The sequence below is a fragment of the Neolamprologus multifasciatus genome, chromosome 2 (assembly GCF_963576455.1).
Source record: "Neolamprologus multifasciatus chromosome 2, fNeoMul1.2, whole genome shotgun sequence".
NCBI lineage: Eukaryota > Metazoa > Chordata > Actinopteri > Cichliformes > Cichlidae > Neolamprologus > Neolamprologus multifasciatus.
In genome coordinates, this window is record NC_140440.1 from 5,830,001 (window position 1) to 5,854,441 (window position 24,441).

General features: G+C 39.9%; 1 protein-coding gene across 1 annotated transcript in view; it reads right to left on the reverse strand.

The window, feature by feature from the left end:
• emx3 (empty spiracles homeobox 3) overlaps positions 1–22,955 on the reverse strand; it is a 23,142-nt gene extending 187 nt beyond the window's left edge. The window contains exons 1-3 of the mRNA XM_085133729.1: positions 20,799–22,955; positions 9,898–10,082; positions 1–3,563 (exon numbers count right to left, since the gene is read on the reverse strand). The exon at positions 1–3,563 is cut by the window's left edge and continues 187 nt beyond it. Coding sequence (XP_084989855.1) covers positions 3,396–3,563; positions 9,898–10,082; positions 20,799–21,165 — 720 coding nt within the window. The 5' untranslated portion in view covers positions 21,166–22,955 and the 3' untranslated portion in view covers positions 1–3,395. The remainder of the gene's footprint in view (positions 3,564–9,897; positions 10,083–20,798) is intronic.
• Positions 22,956–24,441: the final 1,486 nt, after the last annotated feature.

Genomic DNA, 24,441 nt, shown 5'->3' on the forward strand with positions numbered 1-24,441 from the left:
GTTCTCATCTATATCACACATTATGATGTCATCTTATGCAACCACCTAAAAATTGAATACAGTGACAACCTGACCTGTGCAGGGGACCCAGACTTCTATACAGTCACTCCCATTTTATATCTTTATTTAAATATAAATTTTTTCCTTCTCAGTTCGGTGACACTCATGTGACCAACAGACTAAACAGAGCTGTAGCAGCTTTTAAGGTCCCATTTTTCAGATTGTTAAAATCTATTTAAATGTTAATAAATATTTGAGCAAACTGTCAACACATGAAGAAAACATTTTAAATTTAGTTCATTTTTATTTATATTTTTTTTCCAAATCTGAACACAGGCAGTACAAAGCTTCTGTCATTTTTTTCCTTCCCCTTTTCAGAGGAAATGAGTTGTACAGTTAGTGCATTCGATCCTAAACTGATGAAAAAATAGATCTAAGAAGAAGAAGTGCTGCTACATAAGGAGATGATGAGGTAAATCTGTCCAGGAAGAAGAAACCAACAGATGAACTGATGCAGTGAGAGAAACGAACAAACAAACAGTCCACACGTTATTAATATTATTATCATTATGTACACGTCAGATGCATAGAATACTTTCAAATCCTTTTTTTCTTCTTTTTTTCCCCTTTTTTACATAAATACCTACATTTTTCCCCACAAAGACAAAAACTACCATTAGAATGAAAAGCAAAACAAACTGCTCCGGGATCAGCTGCTTCCTGCGCCACCGCTCTGGAAAGCTGCCAAAATGTTCCTGCAGGAGTTTGAATCAAACTTTATTTTTCTCATTGTCACCACATCTCTTTAAAATGAGCCTGACATATTTCAAACACGCACCACCAAACATGTTTATGACCTCGTTTGAGTCCTGCTGCCACAAAAACTCACAAAATGTAGATTAATCCTGAACAAGTGCTTTGCTTTTCTTCTGCTTTAGGTGGATAACTACTTCCTGCTTTTGTTTTTTAAATAAAACTCATTTCCAAGTTTCATTGCTTTGTTTTTGTTTTTTTGTTGTTGTTGTTTAGTTTTTTTTTTTGGGGGGGGGGGGATTAATAACTTGACTTATAACAGAGAAGACTTTAGATCTTAGTCAACATAATGAAATGGATTAATGCACCGCTGAAAATAGTCCTTTTGATAATTTTACTATTTCTTGTCTTTTTTTTAATTAAAAAAGAAGACAAGAAATAAATATGTCTTCACACAGTTATTATCTTAGATTCTTATATACCTAAAATTTTATGTTTTCAATTGACTTTTCCCAACATGAAGACCTAAAAGTGCAGGAATAAAACCTTGTTTACAGATTTCACACCAGTTAAGTTCATGAATAAATATTTTTTTGTGTAACTAAACACCCAAAAATAAGATTCTGAGTCATTTTTACAAATCTGGATTAATCCACCGCTGAAAATAGTCCCTAAGAATTTACCTTTTCTGCCTGAGGAATTTGCTTTTATAACAATTTTTAGATTTTTTAATCTAAAGATTTAAAAACTACCAAGGAAACAATTTTATTTTAATCTTCAGTTGACGTTTACATTTTTTTCACAACAGAGCAGAAAGAAAAGTTTGTGGAGTAATATCTAAATGTTTGAATTGGTTTGATAAACCCAGTCAAATTCAGACTCATTCAATCAAACAAAGGTTACCCATCAGTGTGCGTGACCTCCAACTCGTTAATGAGTGTTTGTGTCGTGTTGTCAAAGGCTCAGAATAAACTCGGAGCTCAAGCTGATCAGATTTGTTGACAATAAGAAAAATATTTAATATTTGCAAATGTTTAAACTCTGCTCAGGATTTCCTTCAGGGGGTTACTATAAAAACAGGAGACAACGGTTCGTCCAGCAGGACGTTAGCCTCAGTCTGTGATTACACCCCGTCTGCCGATGCTGGGCACGTGTGTTAAACTTCATCTGCAGACACCTGAACGCCTCTCTGCAGACTAAGTTTGTTCCTCAGTCTCGGGTTATCACAAAGATAAAAACCAGGGGTGATGATGAAATGTAAAAATTTTAATGTGTCTTACTTATTTTTATCCCCAGAGTACAAAGAAGCCAAAAACGCCATCTTTTGATGACCCAGATTTACGTCTGAGGGTGTTTCCAGAATCCTCTGAGACTCTCATTTTAAAGGTTTTTTCCATGAGAACATGCGGAATTCGTTTTTGGAAACTGATTTTTAATGACTGACCCGTTTTGGGTGTAAATGTGTGACCTTTTTTGGCTCTCAGCCCCGAGTTAAAGTCTGGAATGTAAAGACTGACACAAACCCCTTTAACATGGTATCCCTGCCCTCGTCATCATAAACCCCCTCCTGTCTGCCTCCTGAACGAACCTCGTCTCTCTGCTTTGCCCTTGTTCAGCTTGGTGGATTTCCTCCACCCGAGCGAGCGGCTGCCTTCTGTCGTAGACATACACTCAGAAGCCTTCATCCCGGCAGCGTCTCCGCTCACGTTAGTCTCTTTTTCTTTTTTTAATTTCAGGACGGCGGCTTCGTTTGGCACCGTCAAGTGTTCAGTCAGCAGCTGAAACCACATTTCTACTTTTTTAGTTTTGCTTCTCAGAAACATCAAAGTTCAACTCCAAAAGGAAAAATGTCTGGGCGCCATCCAGGGAAGTCCGTGAGTCCTTGGAAAGGTAAGCTGTCAGTTTCTGTGTTTGAGTGTGTGTGTGTGTGTGTGTGTGTGTGTGTGTGTGCGCCATAAGTCCAGATAAAAACTGCCCTAATGTTGTGGTAAAAAAAAAAAAGCCTTCACAGCGATTAAATATTATTGGGTCTCTAAAATTTTGAAAAGCGCAGTGATTTACAGGAAGAAGCGGGGCGAGCGAGTTAGCATTTAGTGAACTTCCAAAATGAGATCATGGGGATCGTCCTCAGTCATTCTGTCAGATGAAGAATAATTAACATTGCACCTCAGACACTGAGGGCTGAGGAGGGCTGAGAAGGGCCTCATGGTGCGTTCACTGTCCGGGCTCTCGGACATAAGGATGCACTGTGTTCCACGTGAACTGAAGCTGCTTCAGTTTGGTTTTAACGTCCGACTGAAAGCTTTGGCGCTTCCGCCCGGTTTATTTTACCTGGATGAAAAATCTGGCTCATTTTACTCATGTGACTTCAAATCGCATTAAAAGTGAACTTTTTTACATCCTGGTAAACAATCTGAAAAGCAGATTTGATTGTTCTGATGCTGATATTTCACCTCATGTAAAGAACTGAACTGGAGTGCCTTTCAAAATAAAAGCTGTGTACCTTCTGAGGTGCCTGAACACACCTTAAAGTCCTGCAGGTGTCTTCAAGCTATCCTGACCCTGGGGCAGTTTCTGTGTTTGTGTGTGTATGTGTGTGTTTCTGTGTATCAACAGCTTCATGACGGTGCGATCGCTGCGCTCTAGTCCTCGCTGATGACGTCCACGTCCTCGCCGCTGGCCTGCTGCGTCGCAGCTCTCCAGCGGCTCACGTGCTGGCTGCCCTTCCTCTTCTGCTGAGCTTCAGGAGACTCTTCCTCCAACTTCTGACGCTTGTGCTTCGTCCTGCGGTTCTGAAACCACACCTTCACCTGCACACAGAGACACACGTAGGGCTGAGCACACCTGAATAAAGACATTATTCAAGCTGTGGTGCAGGGAGAAAAGATTTCGACTAAAACTAATTTCCCTCTCTTAGACTCGTTTAAGAGCCTCTTTTATTGTTTTAGATTTTATTAAAATTATTCATATTTTATTTCTTGTCCATAAATGTATGAACAACCAGAACAAACCCCACAGCTGGTGTGAAGAAGATCTTTTAGGTTTCTGAATTTAAAGAGCTCTTCTCTCCATCACATTTAGTTTGAATTAAACTGACTTCAGTTGTCAGTATAAAGTGAAATAAATATGTACCGTTTATTATTCCCTCGAGGCTTATGCAAGAATCAGACTGAACAGTCCAACCATCTTAAACCTTTAGAAACTGTTTGTGAACTGGATTCTTTTCACACAGAAAATCTTCACAAAACTGATTTTCTAGATGTTTTGCAAACACACAAATGTCCATTTTTTAATGGTTTTCTTTTCTCACATCTAGTTTTAGTTTTTAACTTGCACGGTGGAGTTATGATCATGCTGTGGGGTTGCTCGTCACACCCGACAGAGCTGAAATGACGATGGAAGTCCATAAATGGCACAGAGAACAGCAGAGTATTTAAAGATGGAAGATCATATTCCCAAGAAGACTTGAAGACGTTGAGGTACTGCACAGCAAAGTGAAGGTGTGTTTATTCTGCACATGTGACGAGTACACAAGTATTACTTAAATAAATACCCGAGAACTCTTTGGAATCCTGTGCTGCTGTCAGTGCTGATGATACACGTGTGCGAGCCTCGCAGTGATTTAAAACCTCTACGCTGGTAAAACACGGCTGTGACACGCAGAACTGTTAAAACTCGTCGAGCTGGCCGCGAGCTCACGTTGCACAATCTGCCGACTGAATCGACAATAAATCTGGATGGCAGGATCCAGATAGACATGATAGAAACACATCGTTCCCCAAGGCCTTGGGTGACACTTTAATAATATCAGATCTTCGAGCTCTCAATGAGAAGGCAGTTAAAGATAGGAAGAAATGTGAGGCTTGATTTTCCTGCTGGGTTCTTGCACAACAGGTCACACTTGTCACTCTCAAACTAAATGAAGAGTCAGGAGCTCATTAGTCTCCAGATGAAGCAAAGGAAAGTGATTATCAGGCTCCTCTCAGAGCCTCAGGACTGAAAACAACAAATCTGCCTCAGTTAAACATGACTAACCTGTGCGGGAGAGAGTTGTAGCCCCAAAGTGAGGGACTGGACCAAAGCTGTCATTTAACCAGTCACTCGATCTGTCTTCCATTCCTAAGAATGAGGTGTTGGATACTAACTACCCAAATCAGCTTCTCCAGCAGCACGTCAGCTTTTTCCAGCTCTGTCCGATATCACTTCCATGATCGGAACAGCAGGATAACCAAGCTCTTCCTGCTGTTTAGATCATGTTTTTGGAGGTCTTTGGAGGTGCTGGGCTAGATTATATATCCCACCTAGTCCGGGAATATCTCGAGCTTCACCAGCAGGAACTGAAAAATGCCGCTGGAACATCTAGATCCAGAGACAGCACCGTCCAGGTCTGAAAAGTGAAGCCGGTGCAGAGGTGCCTTAACCCTGCTTTCTTTGTGATGGCCACCATGGCCAATTGTTAGATAAATGTTCAGGTTATATAGAAGTCTGCCATGACCTGTGACCTCAGTGAGCACCTTCCTGATGAGTTAATGACCTCAGTCGTTGGTTTGGAGCCTCAGTGAATAAAACATTGTTCATTTTTTAAACTCTAGACGGAGGATGTCCTCACTCTCACATAGATCGACTAATAAACTGCTCCGAGGCTGGATCCTGCAAATGTTAGAGCAGGGCTGTCAAACTCGTTTTACATAGAGGGCAGCATACAGCCCACTTTGATCAGTGGACCAGTGAAACTCCCCTTTATTTAACTGTTTCTACACGATAAAAACAAAGAAAGAAATTTGTCAGCAAAATTACGGAAAAAGTAAGTAGCTCATCGTCCACTGTTCAATTTTTTGTTTTCAGAAATTTCTACCATAGAAAGTGAAAAGCAAACTTCTCTGTAACTTAATTGTTTGTTGCTTAATTACTTTGTGTAGTATGAATGGCCATGAGGGAGGTTTTTATCAGTAGGAAAAGCTGTAAAAATACATGTAAAAGTCCAATGTCTCCTTGTGCTTGTTTGCAATGAGCAGCAGATCAAACAAGACAAGTATTATAAATTATAATAATAAATGGCTTCAGGCGCACATTCAGGCCACATGCACACATTTCTGCATCTCTGCCATTCAAACACACTTTAGTTTATTTTATGTAAATTTAATCTTTTTCAAGGAAGCCATTTTTTATTCAGTGTTTTCATAAAAGCTTATATGGATTCACTACTAGCAGTGAGAACACACATGAGGTTTGAAACCTTTTGTCCTCCATGATGGGAAATAACTGAAACTAAAAACAGGTATGACTTCATCCAGATCCTAATTTTATAAATTCTACACTCAGCTTTCCAAAATCACTGAAATGCAGCCAGATGCTGCTCATTTTACATTTTCATCCATCTCTTCACTTTTTCCTGATTTTTTTTTTTAAATCAGACTCCCCGCCTCTCTGTGTACCTGGCCTGTACCACTATTGTCTGCATGTGATTGGCTGCATGGTTTTCCGTTTTCAAAATAAAGTCCCGCTCCCGCCTGCATGGATTCTCTGCAGGGCTGAAGATTTGGCTCCCGCATACTGACAGGCCGAATATAATTACACCACGGGCCTGATGTAGCCCACGGGCCGGATGTTTGAAACCGCTGTGTTAGACCAACATGCCCTCGAGGTGCTGTCACTGTAAGCGATACTCCTACTGCAGCCCCTCATCGGGCCCCCCCAGTGGCCTTGCAGTGATGGCTGTTTATTGATTGAAGCTGATGTTTTAGGAAAGCCCTGAGACGTCCTGCAGGAGCGACTCGATCGTTACTGCAAAGAGCTGTGATTTATGTGCGATTATTGTGATTTATTGTGCTGGCTGATTCCCAGCTGATTGATGGATCACTCACTGCCTGTCTTCCTGTCCTCTGCTGTGAAATTAGCTCATAAAAAAAGGTGTGTGAATCACTGGCGTCAGGGAGCATATCACCACGCCGACCCGATGACAAACACTGTTGATCAGCCCTGAGAAAAGGCAGCGGGAGCTGACTAACCGTCGACTCACTCCTCCCCCCGCCATTCCTCCGGGCTGGATCCCAGCCAGCAGCCTGACGCCAGACAGAGCATCGTCGCGACGGATGGCGAGGAGCCCGGCGAGCAAGGCACCAACACAGGTAGGGTTACAGGTTCAAATCCCAAGCACACACAGCGAGTGTTTTTGTTTAAGAGATTCACTCATTCACCTCTTCTTATTCTCACGCTGTATTTTGTTTTTTTATTCAGTCTTTGCCTAAAATATTGTTCTTTATGGGCAGTTTATCCTCATCCATCCACCGATCCATCCATTCATCCTTCCACTCATCCATTCATCCTTCAACTCATCCATTCATCCTTCCACTCATCTATTCATCCTTCCACTCATCCATCCATCCATTCATCCATTAATTCACCCACTCATCCATCCACCACTTTTCCATTCATCCTTCCACTCATCCATTCATCCTTCCACTCATCTATTCATCCTTCCACTCATCCATCCATTCACCCACTCATCCATTCATCCATCCACCACTCTTCCATTCATCCATCCATCATTCATCCACTCATCCATCCATTCTGAATGAAACCTTTGTTCTCCATTTAGCTTTCAAAAAAATCTTTTTTTAAGTTTTTCTTCATTCTTTTATTCAAAGAAGATTTTTTTGGTACCATTTGAGTACATTCTTTATTTTTTCCCCATTAAGTAATTCATTCATCCATTCATCCATCCATTCAAAGGACATTAAATAACATATTTGCTAATTAACCTTTATTTTTTTCACTTGTTTACTCACAAAGAAATATGCTTTGTTATCGTTGTTTCCTGGATTTTTTTCATTCATTCATTAAAGGGTATTGGTACAGTTTGGGGTCACACATTCATCAGACAACAATTTATTCATGAATTCACTCATTTGTCCTAAAAGAAATCATTGTGGTTTGTTTACATGGCAAAACATGCCAAAATTTGTGTGATTCATTAAAAAGTTCATTAATTTATTCATCCGTACAAAGGATGGATTCTCGAACTCGTCATTCATTCATTTATATGTGGATTTTCAAAAACAGCAGTAATTACTTTATTTAATTGATGCATTCATGCTTTCATCTAAAAGACATTTCTCTGTTTTAGGTCATCCGTTCATAGACAGAGTAGTAAAAAAAGAAAATTTATTTTATATTCATTCATTCAGTTTTGTTGTGTCTGTAGAGTTTTTGCTTTTTGCCTTTTATTCATTCATTCACTCAATGACCTCCTTTTAAGCACTGATTCTGGATGCTCTGTGGTCCTGGTTTTATTGGACCTTTCCTCTGCTTTTGATATGGTGGACCATAACATTCTTCTACTAAGACTTGAGCATACTGTGGGTATAAGAGGCACTGCCCTTAACTGGTTTAAATCTTGTCTCGCTGACAGGTCATTCTTGGTTAATCTGGGGAACTTCTCATCTTCCTTGGTACCTGTACGCTGTGGTGTGCCTCAAGGATTTGTATTAGGCCCCATTCTCTTCTCACTATATCTGCTCCCTCTTGGAGCAATTTTTGAGAAGTATAATATTGCCTTTCATTGCTATGCTGATGATACACAGATTTATTTTGAGATTACTGACGATCTTGCTATGTCTATTCACTATTTTCGTGAATGCATGCGTGAGGTTAAAGATTGGTTCAAGAGTAATTCTCTTGTCCTGAACGAAAAGAAAACGGAGATCATGTTGTTCGATAGTAAAATCCCCCGTGACCAATTGTGTGCTGCTCTGGTGCCTTTTGCTAGCTCCCCTTCTGATTATGACAGTAATTTGGGCATATTACTGGATAGCTCGTTTAAATTTGACAAGCAAGTGTCTGCCGTAGTGAGGTCTAGTTTTAATCAGCTGCGCCTCATTTCTAAGGCTAAGCGCTATATTCCGCATAATGACCTGAAAAAACGTATTCACGTATTTGTGACTTCCAGGTTGGACTACTGCAACTCTCTTTACATTGGCCTTTCCTCCTCCCTTCTCCTTAGATTGCAGACTGTCCAGAATGCGGCGGCACGCCTTTTGACAGGTAGCAGGAAATTTTCTTCCATTACTCCTGTTCTTGCTGGCTTGCACTGGCTGCCAGTTAAATACCGTATTCAATTTAAAACACTACTTTTCACATACAAAATTATCAATAATTTGGCACCGAGCTACCTCAATGAGCTTCTTAGGTTACACACTCCTGTCAGAGCACTTAGATCTGCTACCCAACTTCTTCTGGAGCAACCTCGTTCTCGGCTGAAGTCTCATGGCGACCGTGCGTTTGCTGTAGCTGCCCCAGTCTTATGGAACAATCTTCCTGTTGGTATCCGGGCGTCTGACTCTATGCCTTTGTTTAAATCACGGTTGAAGACTTATTTATTTAATCTTGCTTTTCCACCAAGTTAATATTTGGTGTGCGTTGATACATTTTTATCCGTTACGCTTTGTTAACTACTTTTATGTATTATGATTGTCAAGGTTTTATAATTGATACGTGCCAGGTCCTTTCTCTTTTCCCTCCCATCTGTTTTTTCCTATTTTATTTTTTTATTTTTTATTTTTTGTCAAGCACCTTGGTATACCCTTGGTTTTTAGTGTGCTTTATAAATAAAGTTTATTATCATTATTATTCATTCATTCATGTGTTTTCAGCATTTTCACTATGTTTTTATTTTATTGAGTTCATTAATTTTTTTATAAATGATGCATTCATTCATTCACTCGGGGGGGGTTCCACTGTAGACTCTATTAATCATCCATTCACTAATATTTCAGGTGGAAGATTTAATCTTAACTTTCATTCATTCATATTTTCCAAAAATGTTTTAATTTTGAAGAAACCTATGTCTCATGTAAGTGTTTCGTTGTTTATTCATCCATTCATTGATCACTTTTCATTAAAATTAGAGTCCAATAGATTCTTTTTTTTTTAATAATTTGCTTTTGATTCATGTATTCATTTGCGTTTTCATGTTTTTACGCTTTTTTACATTTTCATCCATTCATCTCATTTAAATTCACCCTGCGGTTTTCAGAAGTGTTTTTTATTCTCTGCTAAACTGTGAAATCATCATTTTCTCTGCTAAATCCACCTTCTCCTCCCATCATGCCTTGCTCCTCCTGCTCGGTTTCCCATGATGCCTACCTGCGTCTCGGTCAGGCACAGCCCGCTGGCCAGCTGCTTCCTCTCCGCTCCGACCACATAGTGATTTTTCTCAAAGGCTCGCTCAAGGCGGAGCAGCTGCGAGGGCGAGAACGCCGTCCGGATCCGTTTGGGTTTCCTGGAGAATGGACCGTGAAGCAGCAGGTTCTCCGGACTGCTGTCCTCACCTGAACACACACACAGAAATCTGAGTTAGTTTGTAAAAATGAGTTTAGTGTATGTTCAGTGATCCCTGCTGCTCCGACCACTCAGTTTGTCCGTTTTTTCTAATCTTGGATACTTGTGATGTCATTGGGGGGGGGGCATATCCCCCTGAAGGGAGAGCCAATCGGAGGAAAGCTGGTGTAAGGAGGAGGAGCTCATTCCAGGCAGGATGAACGGAGAAGCTTGGTCACGGTTCAGTGTGACATAAAGAAGGATTATTTTGAATCGTGAATCATGCAAAGCTGCTCAGACTGGAAGTCTGAATACACACAAACACTCACAAACTTTTTATTTTCTGATTAAAACACCCCAAGCGGAGCCTGCAGGCTCATAGCTGGACTGTTTGTGGCCTTAAAGGCAAAATCCAGGGCACGGCAGGCTGTGAAATTACTAACTCATCTGGAGAGCAGTGGGAATCATTTCAGGCTACTGAGTGATTCACCAACATTTTTATGTTGACTCTTTTTCACCAAATTCAGCTCTCAGATCTTCATTTTATTTCATGACATGAAAAGTGTAGTGCTGCATTAATAGATGATAACTACATTGGTGACATTTTGGAGTAAGTGGCTTGAATTACTTTTTACAAGTAGTAAGCAGGCAAAGTGATCAATTACTCCTGAAAAAGTAAAGTCTAATGTGGGATTTTTTTTCTGGGTAGCAATCGCACACTGATCCTCACAGAGACAGGAATGTGCAGCAGCACAGCTCATCATTGTTATAGCACGTTGTTTGTGTGTGTGTGTGTGTGTGTGTGTGTGTGTTTTTGCTCTGGCTAATCTGAACAAACACCTCGTCTGTTTGACATTTGCATCTGGATGTGCAGCTTGACCACAGCCTGCACCTTCAAACTTTCCCAGTTGAATCCCGCGAATGACGTTTTGTGTTTCATGTTTTCTGAAATGTTAATTTTAAATATACAAATGAAGCTTTATCTGCTGAAATCGCCACTCATTTGTAGGGCTGGGCGATATATCGAGTTTTTTAAAAATATCGACATATTTTTATACGAGATATAAGATGTGACAATATCTTTTATATCGATATAGTCTATGTTACGTTATAATTATAGTTGTGGAGCCACAAGTTTGCCTCTCTTTTGTCCACTTTTGTCTTTACCCAACGTTACTCGGCCTCGCCTCTCCTTCACTGAACACAACTCCCCCTCCTCCCCCATCACTTCACCTGCAGGAAGCGACAAGATGGACACGGCAAATCTCCGTTAACGAGTTGCTGCGCATCGCCCCGTGCGTGGGGCTGGACGGCGTCAACGTGCTAACGAGCTAACCGCGCTAACGAGCTAACCACGCTAACGAGCTAACCACGCTAACGCCATACACGGCCTGAAATCCTTTCATTTTCTCAAAAACCGACAGCGCGCCTTATGTATGAATTCTGGTTGTGCTTGATGACCGCGAACCGATTTAATGTGGTACACCACGCTCAGCAATCTGTCAAAAATGTTTTAGTATGCGTTTGCTAAGCTACGGAGCTGCACCGCTTGATGGATTGTCGGAGCATTACGGCTACCGAGGAGCCTCGCGGAGTGATACGTACTGTGCTTCAACGTAATATTACCGTATTGTGTGTGTATAAGGACCCAAATGGCACCTGTAAGACACACGGTTATGAAGCGGATTTCAAACTCCAGGCTCTCAGTCACGAACTTGGAAAGAGAGCAGCTGTGAAATCTGTCTTTGTTATTAAGCTCAGCGTCTTTTAGTTTACATTTTGACTGCACAATTGTGAGCTCTTTGTTATGCACAAAAACAACATAGTTTTCTTTTATTTATGGAGCAATATTATTTAATAAATGCTCATAATTTATTTTTGAGTAGTTTTTTTCATGTACATCTGCGCTGTATGTTAATAAAAGTGCCCATGTGACATCTGGGACACAGCTTTAAATAAGAACTCTTTTGTTCTTACCTTATAGCTTTATAAAAAAAATATTGAGATATATATCTTATATCGCCATTCAGCTAAAAAATATCGAGATATGAATTTTGGGTCATATCGCCCAGCCCTACTCATTTGGATGATTTTCCAGAACAGAAATCGGAATATCGCTTCCGTTTTCGCTTTAATTTGTGCCCAGGTAAATGTCAGAGGTCTGGATATTGTTTATAAGTTTATACAGAAGTCTATAAACCAGGAAATGAAAAGTGAACATGTGGTAGGATTTAAACTGGGAAATTATTTCACTGCTTTAGTCGAAAACAGCCGGGAGAAGCAGACAAACGTCACAAAGTGCTTCACGGAAATGCAAAGCAACAAAATCTGGAGCCCAAAAAAAAATGCGAGATTAGATAATGTAAGGCAGGAATTTGAAAACGAGGGGAAACAAACATTAAAACACAGGCGACGGACACGTCTGGGCATCAGCAAGTCACCGCACACCTGCCGTGCTCGTTTAAGGAGGACCTAAAGAAAACTACAGATGTGGGCCACATCTGGGTCAGAACTGCCAACTTTCAGGTTACTTTGGTCCTAAATGACGGTGTTGAGAGAACAAGTAGTCAAGTTTCGTGAACATATGTGATGACTTTTTCTATTAAAGCTTTAAAAATGAAAAAAAATGTTTTGGATGTTGGCCTCTTGGTCAGAGATAAAAAAAATAAATAAAAAAAAAACCCTCAAACATCTTTCACATTTTAGAATTGGATTTTCGAAAAACTCCCAGAGATCGGTCTTCGGGATGTTTGAGGGTAAATGTCTGCTGCCACAGCTGTGAGCCTGGAGCTCAGGGATGCACAGAACGACGGACGCGTCGAGTCCCTGAAATATTTGGAGGTCTGTAGACTTTAATTTCTAGTTTCTCCTAAACAAAGATACAGATATACAGATTCTTCTTTAAAACCAGCTGAAGGCTTTCACACAGATTAAACCCAGGTATGACACCATGCACCAAATCCAGATCAACTGTTTTAGAAACAGCAGGTTTCGGTTCTCCTTCATCTTCCTGATGTGAATTACTTGCATGTTTGACATTCATAGAGCCACAGGATCAGATATTTACTTTACAACACATGAAGGACCGAGGTCAGCACGTTTTCTACATAATGCAATTTAAAAACAGTACCTAAGATTTTTTTTTTTAAAGATGCTGGAAAATCATCTAAAAGTGACAGCAGGGAGCTGAAACTGTCTGCCTTTGTCTTTACGTCAGATCCTTCCAGCTGTCAGGCAAACTCAGTGCAAACTTCCTGTCTTCACTCAACCTGCAAACATCCGTCAGACCACCAGCAGGTCACCAGTGTCAGGGTGGATTTTACCCACGTTCCTAAAAGGCGTTCGTTCCCGTTATCAGATTTCTCCTTAGCAACACCAAACAGGTAAAAAAATCTAAATTTCTGTGTGACTCTAACGTGGGTGTGAAAACGTGCCGCTCGTGTCGGTTCTCAGTCATAGAGGTCATGGCAGACTTGAGAGGCTGAAAAGAAAACGACTGGACTTCTTTAAGTGTCTGAAGACGTTTCCGCTCACATCCAAGAGGCTTCTTCAGGTCTACAAACAAACGCTGGAGAGGTGACGACAGATAACAGTAGGTCAAAGAGGACGACGCCACCTAGAGTTTAAACAAACTCTCCGCCGTCTGTTTTGGACTTTGAGGTGACTGTTGCTGTGATTTGGCGCTGCATAAAGGAAACTGAACTGAATTGCATAGATTTGTGGTGAAACGTTCATATTTCCAATCACCGTCAGGAGACGTTCGCCAGTTCAAACACTGAACAAAGAGACGAATGTGCTGCTGACCAATGAGGAACGTGAGGCGAACGGTTGAGTTCTAGAAAAAGCATCAGTTTAAAGCTTTGAATGAATATTTTTCTTCCTCTGAACAAAACGTCTGCAGACGACGGCCGGGACTCATTTTTGACCGCGTCACATCTTCTTTTGTGCAAATCTGAGAAACTGGCCGAACAGAAACGAGTTCAGTTTCAGACGTCGGCCACAGAAATGTAAATTAGCTACGTGAAACAAAGATGATGAAGTTGATTTTCCTGCTAACACGCGCTTAAATCTGATCTGCGGTCAGATTTTACTGCGGTGAATCATCGTTTTACCGATCACAGGCTGAAAACAAGACGCTCATTTGTTTATGAGACGCGCGCGGTGAAAGAAATCTGAGCGAGAGCGTCGCCGCCGCTTCTCTTTGTGTGACTCGTTTTCTGACCGTTTATTAAAATCGCACGGAAATATCTTTCTTAATATTTTACATAAAAACAAATCCGACTTCTGCCCGCCGACGATGTGCGCTACGCAAAAACGGTGGCGGCTTCGTGGAGGCGAGGAGGACAATTGCCGACACGTTCTCACGCCTTTTATCCCACCTTAGCGTCTCTAAAGCGACATTCATATGCAAACGCGGACTCGGGTGGCGTGACTCATGGCCGCCTCGCCTTGCAAATAGTTCTGTTGAGTATCAAATGATGTTTTAATGTAACAACGGTGAGATTTTCAGACAGGTCAAAGGTCGCGAACCTCCAAGGCGGCAGCTTCATGGTGGGAAAAATCAGTGGCGAGAGCACTGGAAAGGTTGAAACACAAGAAGAAGAACATCAGTTGGCAGGATTTAAATTTTTAAATTTACATTTTTAACAAATAATAAAAGTCAGTTTATGAATTTTACTCAAAAATAAAATAAAATAAAAACGTGACATCGAAATGTCCGAACTTCACGAACATTTCTGAAAACAGAAATGACACAACTTCATCCTCTTCAAAGGTCCAGAGAGAAAAGAGAGAAGTTTAGGCGTCGGCGACATTTCAGTATAAAGATTTGACCAACGCGTTTCAGCGCGCGGTCTTCATCAGGTCAGTTTCACGTCTCTCAGCTGCATCTACGTCACACGAGGGACACGCTGTTCTTCCTTTATGACCATTAAGAGAAAAAAATTAACTGTGAGTCCTTCATTAAACAAACAACCTCCTAATGTACTGCACAAAAAGCTGATAAAAATGGGAAATTCAGGAAAAAGTAGATCATGTTAAGCTTTGAGAATAATTTATAATCTCCAGATCAAAAGTTAAAAGCCCAGCAGAAAAGGCGCCACAAGAAAACATCATTTAGTCCTTTTTTTCACAGTTAAGCTCCATAAACATCTGGAACAGCCAGCAGAGGTAAAGCGTGACCGACTCGAGCTCAAATTTAACGTCCCCGTGTAAAAACACATTGGGTTTGTTTGTTTGTTTTTTTCAGAAAAACGTGGTTTCAGATTCCAGACTAAAAGCTTCTGCTTGTTTCTTTTGTTTCCCGTCTCCACCTGAAGTTTCATACTCTGCAGTGGAATCAGGGCGAACGCCGCCGTCTCCACCACATACACCACACACAATTTACAGTCGGGCTGTCCCCGTCACACGTGAGAGTCCGAGGGAAGGCGAGCGAGTAGAACAAAGACGAGCAGCTGCAGGCTGGAAAACAGTCCAGAAACACCAGCAAAACACAAAAATACGACAAAGTCAGCACCTGCAGACTCACTGCGGTTTGTTTGTTTGTTTTAATTGTTTGTTTGAGTTTTTATCAGTTTCAGTGTTACCTTGATTTGCACAAGCAAAGCCTTGCAAAGCTCTTCACCCGTTTACGCACAAAGACTAAAACTGAACACATTACCCTACATTTTATTATTTATTTATTAGCTTTTTATTTAAGCATAGAATGCAGTTATGTTACTTTTATTTTTTAACCTGTTACCTGAAATATTTTTATCACCTAGTTGTAGCTTTACTTTCATTGCACTAACCCTGACTGGAGAAAGATATGTGCACGCTCCAATAAATGTTCAGATAAATAAACGAGGAAATGTGAAATTATTATATTAAACACGATTATTTCATAGAGAACTAGAGAAGTCCAGGAGTTTATGACGTCAAATAAACTGTAAAATCTTCTAAAAATGTAGAAAACACTGTGCACACATTCATGTTCTGTTTAAAATTTCTGTCAGATGTGAAGAAGAACATTTAATTAGGTCACTTCCGAAAAGAAAAGACACAAAATCAGCCAGAAACCTGAACTCCGACACTGAATCGCACATCTGGAGGAGGCTGAATCGTTAGCTTCACATAAATAAAGAAGCGCGCCCACAGCGAGACTGAAGCTAACGCACCCTCAAAAACACCATCAACATCAGCTTCACGCAGCAGAACCAACGCCTGCAGCCTCGCTGGAGGGTTTTCACCTCCGAGATGGAGAGAAGCAGGTCATGTGACCGGTCCGGTCTGTCTGTTATTCAAACTTTCACTTTCATGATTTCAGTCAAACAGGTTTACATGAAAAGTTTCTCTGGAGCTGAGAGACAGGATGAAACTGGTGAACTGTTGCTCATCAAACTGAAGTAAGAACAACTGAAGACGCCCGTGAGGGTCGTCTTTAATGACACCTGCATGGTTTGTAGAAAAGCTTAAAGAGACTGCAGCTAAACATCCAAACTGGAGCTCAAGACGAAGCCTCGAGCTAAAACTTAGCTTACAGTGACAAAGAAATGTAAAACAACTTCTCTTTAAGGTGCAGAAATCTGAAACTGGATATTTTAATTTATTTTCTCTTTGTTTTTAAGATCAATTTTAATGTTCCTTGGTGAGCTCCATCGATCGTGAATCATTACAATCAATTATCAGCTGAAGTTTCTGAAAAAAATTAATAGACGATTTTCTGGCTGAACTTAAATTACAGTTCATTAAAAATTCAGAGCATCCATCTCCAGTAGTTTCATATTTCAGCTTGAAAGAACAAAGTATTTTTGTGGGCTGATGATTATTTTGTCAGTTAAGTCTTTTTAAGCCTTTAGATGTGTGAATATAAATGTCTGATTAATGATGATTAAAGTGCTTCAGGAAGCAGGAAACATGTCACGGGTACGTCACATCTGCACATCTGCACTCAAACAGATGCTGAACATCACCAGAGTTCAGGTTTTAGTCTGTAATAAACAGGAAGTGGGTCATGGCACGCCGCTATGTTTGAAGGTTAACGGTCTTTTAAACGCAGATTTCACTTTTCTGAGAATAAATAAATAAAAAATGAGCAGTACGGCGATCCATACTGCTCATTTCCATAATCCTCCAGTATCTCAGCCTGGGCCTCTCAGTTCATCCTCAGTCTGACAAAAGCAGTTTTAGCTCCTCCCCCTTTTAATACAACCTTCTTCTGATTGGCTGCCGTTACCAAACAGAAGGCCTGAGCAAAAACAACAAAAGGAATCATAGAAGAACCAAAAACTGATGGTTCACAGGCGCTCACAGACAATCAGCAGAAGTATTAAGAAATGTAAAAAAATAAAAATAACCTGACTCGTTTGATTTTTGGGTTTTTCCAAACACCTCGACTTAGTTTCATCTTATTGTAAAGTTACGTCAAGCAAAGAGTCGAAAACACGATTGCAGAGGGACGCAAAACGAAAAACTCAAAACAACTTAAGATCTGCAACAGAGGAAACAACCACAAAAACTCTAAACTACACAAAAATACAAAAACTGCCACAAGGAGTCACAAAGAACCAGAGCAGAACTCAACAGGACTAAAGATTACAGCAAAAAGATCCAAACTCCCAAAGAGTAGATAAACGGCGGGCTGGAGCGGGAAAACAACGCTTCAAACTACAACCAAAAATAAATTTATGAAAGCGTTTCTGCTCGATTTTGGTGAAATGCAGAAATGTGATGAGCCAGAAATCAAAAATCTGTTTGGACGGAAAAAAAAGGAAGTTTGAGCTGAAGCGCGTGTGTGTGTGTGTGTGTGCCGAGGGGGAGGTTAATCAGTTCACCTGAGGGAAAGGTAACTCTGCAGTTTAACTTTATTTACACTCTCTCTCTCACACACACACACGTGTTGCCACAAATGTTCATTATATCGATCCGCTGCTGAAAAGAATCCCAAAGCTGCGGTCCTTTTGAACTTGAAGTGTTTGGGGTGTTTATTTTTGTTTCAAATCCGAAGATGTACTAAGCTGAAGGACACATCTGGATCAGAAAAAATATTTTCTCTCTTTGGGCAGTGAATTCTGAAAATCCCGAGGAAAAATAGAATTTACATTTTGGTGATTAATTGATTAACTTGGCCAAAAAAAAAGGTTAAACAAATTACCAAAACTTCCTTGGAATGTTTAAAACTCTAAAAATATTCATTCAACTGAAACTAAAAATAACAGTCATAAAAGAAAAGCAGCAGATTATCTTGTTTTAATCACTGAACTCTGAAAAGATTTATTTTTGTTTACCTTTGGTTGAAAATTTACAAAAGGGTTTAAAGCAAATTAATTTTTTCCTTAAGTCCCCACAATTACGTAGATATTTAATTGTATAATTTAAAAAAATATATAGTATGGATAAAATGTTTCCTCTCATAAATCAGCTGTAAACTGAAGCTGAAACAGAGATTTCTGAGTCTCTTCTTTAAAAATGATGACTGAATCCAGTCGTGAATGTAAATAAAGTTGTTGTAATGGGACTGAAAAAACAAAAACAGGCCACAGAAATCTTACAAATATTCCTAACATAGATAACTGCATAAATAAATGTGTAGATATCATAAAGCGGGCTAACACTCAGGTTTTTATTTTATAAGCAGCTGAGTTTACTTTATGGTTTCAATTTTTTCTCATAAATTATATATATATATTTTAACAGCAGTGATTCATAAAAACGTTGAGACGTGATGTCACGGAGAAACTGGATTTAAGAGTTAAACCGAGAGACGAAAACGTTATTGAAACTTCAGTGAAACCTGTGAACCAAACATGAGCTGCAGCTCAGCTCAGGTTCAGCCCGTCAGGTGAATCTCGCCTGTTCAGTGTCAGGATTATTTATTTATTTATTTATTTATTTATTTGAGTTTGTGAGCTCACATGCACGTGTGTTTTTGGTTGTTTTGCACCAAAAAAAACCAAAAAACTATTATTTTAATTTCTTTTATTTAATAAAATTGTTTTGTTTCATATTTGAACTGATTCTCAACAACTGTTTTTCCCCTGTTTGTTTTCACACTTTTATTCCAGGCTTTAAAGTTCTACTTTTTTTGTATGTTTTCTGTTAACTAACATGAAGAAATTTGCTTTTTTGCTTTTAATGAAAAAAATTTAATGTTATAAACATAACAAGATCAAATAAATGTATTTTTTTAAATAGTGACACAAATTCATTTACACAATATTTTGCTTTTTTTAAATGATTAATTTCATTCAACTTTTTATGACTGCCACTAATTGAGTTTATCAATTTGGTATACTTTGTTTAGTGTATGTTACATATGTTTAGCTAATATACAAAATGCTTGTTTTATTTACTATTTTCCTTTTCTTTTTAATTTATTTTATTTATCGAGTAGCATGATTAAATAAGATTTTTTGTTTTGTTTCTTGCTTTATGGTTAACTGAAATAAAAAATAAAGACAAAAATTGAATTAAAAAAATATTATTGTTTTATTTTTGTCCTGTTATTATAGCCATCTTCTTGATATTATTATTATTATTATTATTATTATTATTATTATTATTATTATTATCAGACACCTGACCCATTTATATGGCTTCACTGAATCAATTAGTTAAATAAATGTCCGTGTTTAGGATAGAAAAACATTTTGTTACTTGAGCTGATCAGATTTTTTTTATTGATATTTTAAAATTTTCTGCGGCCTGATTTTAGCTGCTGCGCTTTTTCCGATCACCAATCAAAGAGCAGCTCCCAGTAATCAATTTCTTAAAAAAAAAAAAAAAGTTCTCTGAAAAACGAAATGACTCTTTAAACGAGACTGAATATTTAGTCCACAAAGAAAAATTGTGTGTGGGGGGGGGGGGTTAATCTCTTTTTGTTGTTGTTTTGATTTGTTTTGTTTTTAGAAAAGTTGAAAATTTGGATCCATAATCACCTTCATCAATAACACATAAATCACCTGAGCATAAAACGGTGACATGTTGCCGCTTTAATCGGCGCGCGTCGATCTCACTTTTTGTCTGCGGGAAAAAATGAAAAAAAAAAGAGAAAACTTTGGAGTTTCAGTTTGGAGGAGCAAAAAATTCAACATCGTTAAAAAACAGAAAAACCGACAGAAAGACGAGATTGGCGCAGATTATTATATAATAAGATGGTTTATTAATATTACAGGTGGGAGTTTCATACTTAGACCGGAGCAGATTCTGATTTATAGTGACTGCGCGCGTGTGTGTGTGTGTGTGTGTGTGTGTGTGTGTGAGGGGAAACAGTGAAAGTTCATCGATACTTTTTTGGTTTTTAGAGTCTGGAAAACATCCAAATGACATCAGATTATTGTGTGTGTGATTCTGAACTCTGACAGTGACTCAGTCTGTTACTACAAAATCCTTTTAGCTCTGAATCTGCAGAGTGCAGAGCATTTCTTTCTCAACCCAAACTGAAATTAAACCAATCAAAGCTACCGTTTAATAATAATAATAATAATAATAATAATAATAATAATAATAATAATAATAATACCAGAGAACAATTAAATGTCAAACTAAGAGGAAGACAGAGTTTGGTGCGCTCTCTGCTCACTGAACCCGTTTATTTTAAGACAGCGCACGCGCTCACGTTGGAGAAAAGACCCACGGAGTGTGGAGAGACCGAGTGTGACCCCAAAAAAGAGCGTGGAATTGTTTAAAACGCGACAGAAACCACGGGAGTAAGTGCGAGGGTCCTGCCACCCTTCTTCCTCCCGACTCACCTTGGAAGCGGTGTCCCAGGTACCGGCTCCGCAGCACCCACGGGTAGAAGCTGAGCGCGTCCCGGTGCTGCGGGCTGAAGAAGCTCTGCGGGGGGATCTGCAGCGGGTGCAGCGGCAGCCCGCCGGGGCCCTGTGCGTGTGTGCCGGGCTCCTGCAGCACCATGTCCGGGAACAAAGTCCTGCCGTTGCTCCCCTGGAAGCAGGAGCCGAACACTCCGGCGGCAGCGGCCGGGTGCAGGGAGTCCGGGAAGCGCAGCGCCGTGGGCCGGATGGGCTCCTCCCCGGAGCCGCCGCCGTGGCTGCTTCCGTCCTTCCCGACCAGAGACTCGATGGTGAAGCACTTCTTGTTTCCGCCGTGCTGGAACATCGTGAGCACCGCTGCAGACCGAACGCTCAACTCTTCAATGACCCGCCGTCCAGTCAGTCCAGGTCCGCGGACGCGGGGAGCTCACACTCCCACTCCCCCCATGGTGACTCTCCGCTGTGCGTAAAAGCGCAAATCCGGACACTTCGCACCGGGAAGGGGCCGAAGTTTCCTCTCACCTGTGCCCGGGGTGGGCTCCGCTGTCGGGGTAATAATGCTCAGAGGCTCCGGGTGATCCTCGGCCGCGTGTCCTCCTGCCTCGTGCCGCCGCGCGCTGATGTGTGAGTCGAGCCGGGAGTGTCAGTCAGTCAGGAGCCTCGGCACTGATACCTGCCCTCTCTGCCAGAGGTGTGCGCCGAGCATGCGCACAGGCAGCCGCCCTGACAGCCATTTTGTTGATGGAGAGGATGACGGTGAGGAGGAGGAGGAGGAGGAATGTTAAAGGTGATGATGATAATGACTGACAGTGATGAAGAGGATGATTAAGAGAAGGATGATGATGAGAGTGATGAGGTCATAGCAGAGATGATTAATATGAGCTGTCTAATTAAAAATCATCATCTGGTTATCTTCTAATGTTCGTTTAGTGAGAGGGAAATGTGCTTAAAGAAATTTATTTATCGTGTAAATGTGACAAACAGTTGACCCCGGTATGTGTGGGCGGATTAAGAGACAGTTTGCGCATCTTAGTGATTATTTTTAATTTTTGAAGCAAACAAAAAGAAAAAACAATTAAATAAGACAGAAAATGAGGCTAAAGAGGCCCGTGGAGCCGTTATGTGCATCTTTCTAATTATTTTTGTCTCTTTCTGTTTATATAGTGACATAAACGAGGACACAAAACTAATTAAATGAAGGAATGAGACACTATTTAAACTCTGAAGACTATTTGTGGCTACTTTTAGCTGTTTCGTGCCTCTGTTTTTATTTTTTGATGAGAAGGAAGAGAAAAATTAAAAATGAGTCTAAAACTGTTTCTATTGAGGGGCTTCGGGGTGGCGGCCACCTGCTGATCTACCTGAATGTGTATGATGTGAAGTCACAGTAACAACTGTGAGTTTATTACAACTTCCTGTCAACATGGCGCATCTATATGCTGCTGCATAAACGCTCCTGATTTGTTCTCAGATTGTATAAAAACTAGCTTGTGTGTATTTTTGTGATTTGTTGTCATATGTTTAGGTTTAGTTTCCTGAAATCCATAAAAAGAACTGAAAAATTCCCCCAAAGTTCCTTTTTTTCTGGCGTAAGAACACCTTTGACGCTAATTTCACGGTATTCTGTGTGACCACGAACAAAGAGCTTCAGGTCCAACTGTGAAACGTGACAGTGGACCTCACTGCTTTGTGCGTCACTCACATACTGAAGTGTGTTCGCACATACTCGGGTTCTGAACTTCAGTCATTACATTTTACTGTAAGGTGAGTCTCCAGGAAGTGAATAAAAGCCAGTGTGATGTCCTCTGAAGTGATGAAAACACAGCTCTCCGTGTGTCTCTGAGTGACACTTTAATTGACTCAGAACAAGACAATTGACCCTGGAGGTCAAAGGTCAGAGGAAAACTCCCTCTTTTATGTGTTTTGTCCTGCAGCTGAAGGCAGCGAGACGTCCTCTGCTCTCGTGTTGTGACCGAGGCGATAAACACGTCCATCAAAATCAAACTTCAGTGAAATCGAGGGATCTCTGTGGTATCATTGCCTTAATGCAGTGCATGATGGGAAGTGTATGGTCATCAGCTGATTGGACATTTAGTCAGCTGAAGTTTTATTTTATGTAAATTAAACTATTTAAAAAGAAAAATCACATGAAGTAAAAAATAAAAGAATAAAAATCAGTTAAATGACTACACAGAAATCTGCTTTTAGTGTTTAGTGTTAGTAACACCTGGAGATGCATTTTTATAAAGTAAATAAGTGAAATGTTTGTTTTTCTAATGATTCATAGCAATATAGTGCTCATATAGTGCTGAGATTAATTTTGTAGAGAGCAAAAAAAAAAACCCTGGAAAATCACGTCAAGTGAAGACGACACCTGAGCCATTGACTATATGTGTAATGTAAATTACTCCAACATGAAAATATAAGACAAATAATAAACAGCTTTGGGATAAGTCATATCCCAAAGCTGTTTAATATCAATAAGTCATTGATATACAGGCTAGATCAGTGATTCCCAAAGTGTGGCCCATAGTAATAACAGTTTGAAATTATAAGTATCTCCAGTTATATATTTATATAAATGTATTTATTTATTGTGATATTATTAATGTGATATTATTCTTTGCACTGCCTTAACACTTTGCATGTGACTGGATAGCATTAGCTATTTATTGCTAACAGCCTGTGTTTGTTATTTTAAATAAATATTTCAAGGAAATCCGTCACTTCTGTTGTATTTTCATTCGAATCTTGTATCGTTAGAAAATGTAAGATTCAGAATTTCAGTTTTTTTTAAGTAGGCTGCAACTAGATCACTACAACAACTGATTTGCGTGTTCTGGCTTCTCATGGCGTTACGATTACTGTAGCAGCTACATGCTGACACTAGATTTATACTTTTCTGTATGAATCCCTCGTAGCCACAGAAACGTCTGAATACCCTACATTGTAACCTGACGTGCACCAATACAGGCCACACAAGTATAAGTGCTGCTAATGACATTGGCCTTTTGCATGATTTACATTGTAGATTCAACACAGAAGCATAATTAAGGCTTAGTCAGGCAGGACTGACTAAGTTAACTATTCTGCCAAAGTTGCAGTTAGTTGGCTAATTGCTCCCACTTTGATTGTTACAGTACAAAGTAAATATTATTTATCTTTGTTTCAAACCAGATTCACTGATAGCTAAAATAAGACGGTTATGTATAAGTTGAGTGTCATGGATTACATTCGATTGTAAGGTATTCAGGCAATCTAGCAGACTAGCTTTTCCATTCAGATATTATTTTAATAGTGATGACAGCCAGCTAGCTGCTGTTTATAATGTTAGCTTAGAAAGTAATGTGAAAGTGACGTGCTAGCTTACCAGATTAGCCTTGGGGTTTTAGATAAATTAGCCATCGTCATCAGCTTAAACCTGTATTTTGCTTTGTTTGTAAGTTACAGTTTGTCCATATTAGCAGGCAAGTTAATGTTGATTATAATTGGTTTTGGTTTTTTATTATCTTTTTGAGCTGCATCCGGTTTGACTGAATGTCAGAAAAAATATTGTCAGGTTTCATAAAACGTGCCTTGCTTGCTCATGATATCATAAGTAGAATAAAATATGAAGCCACAT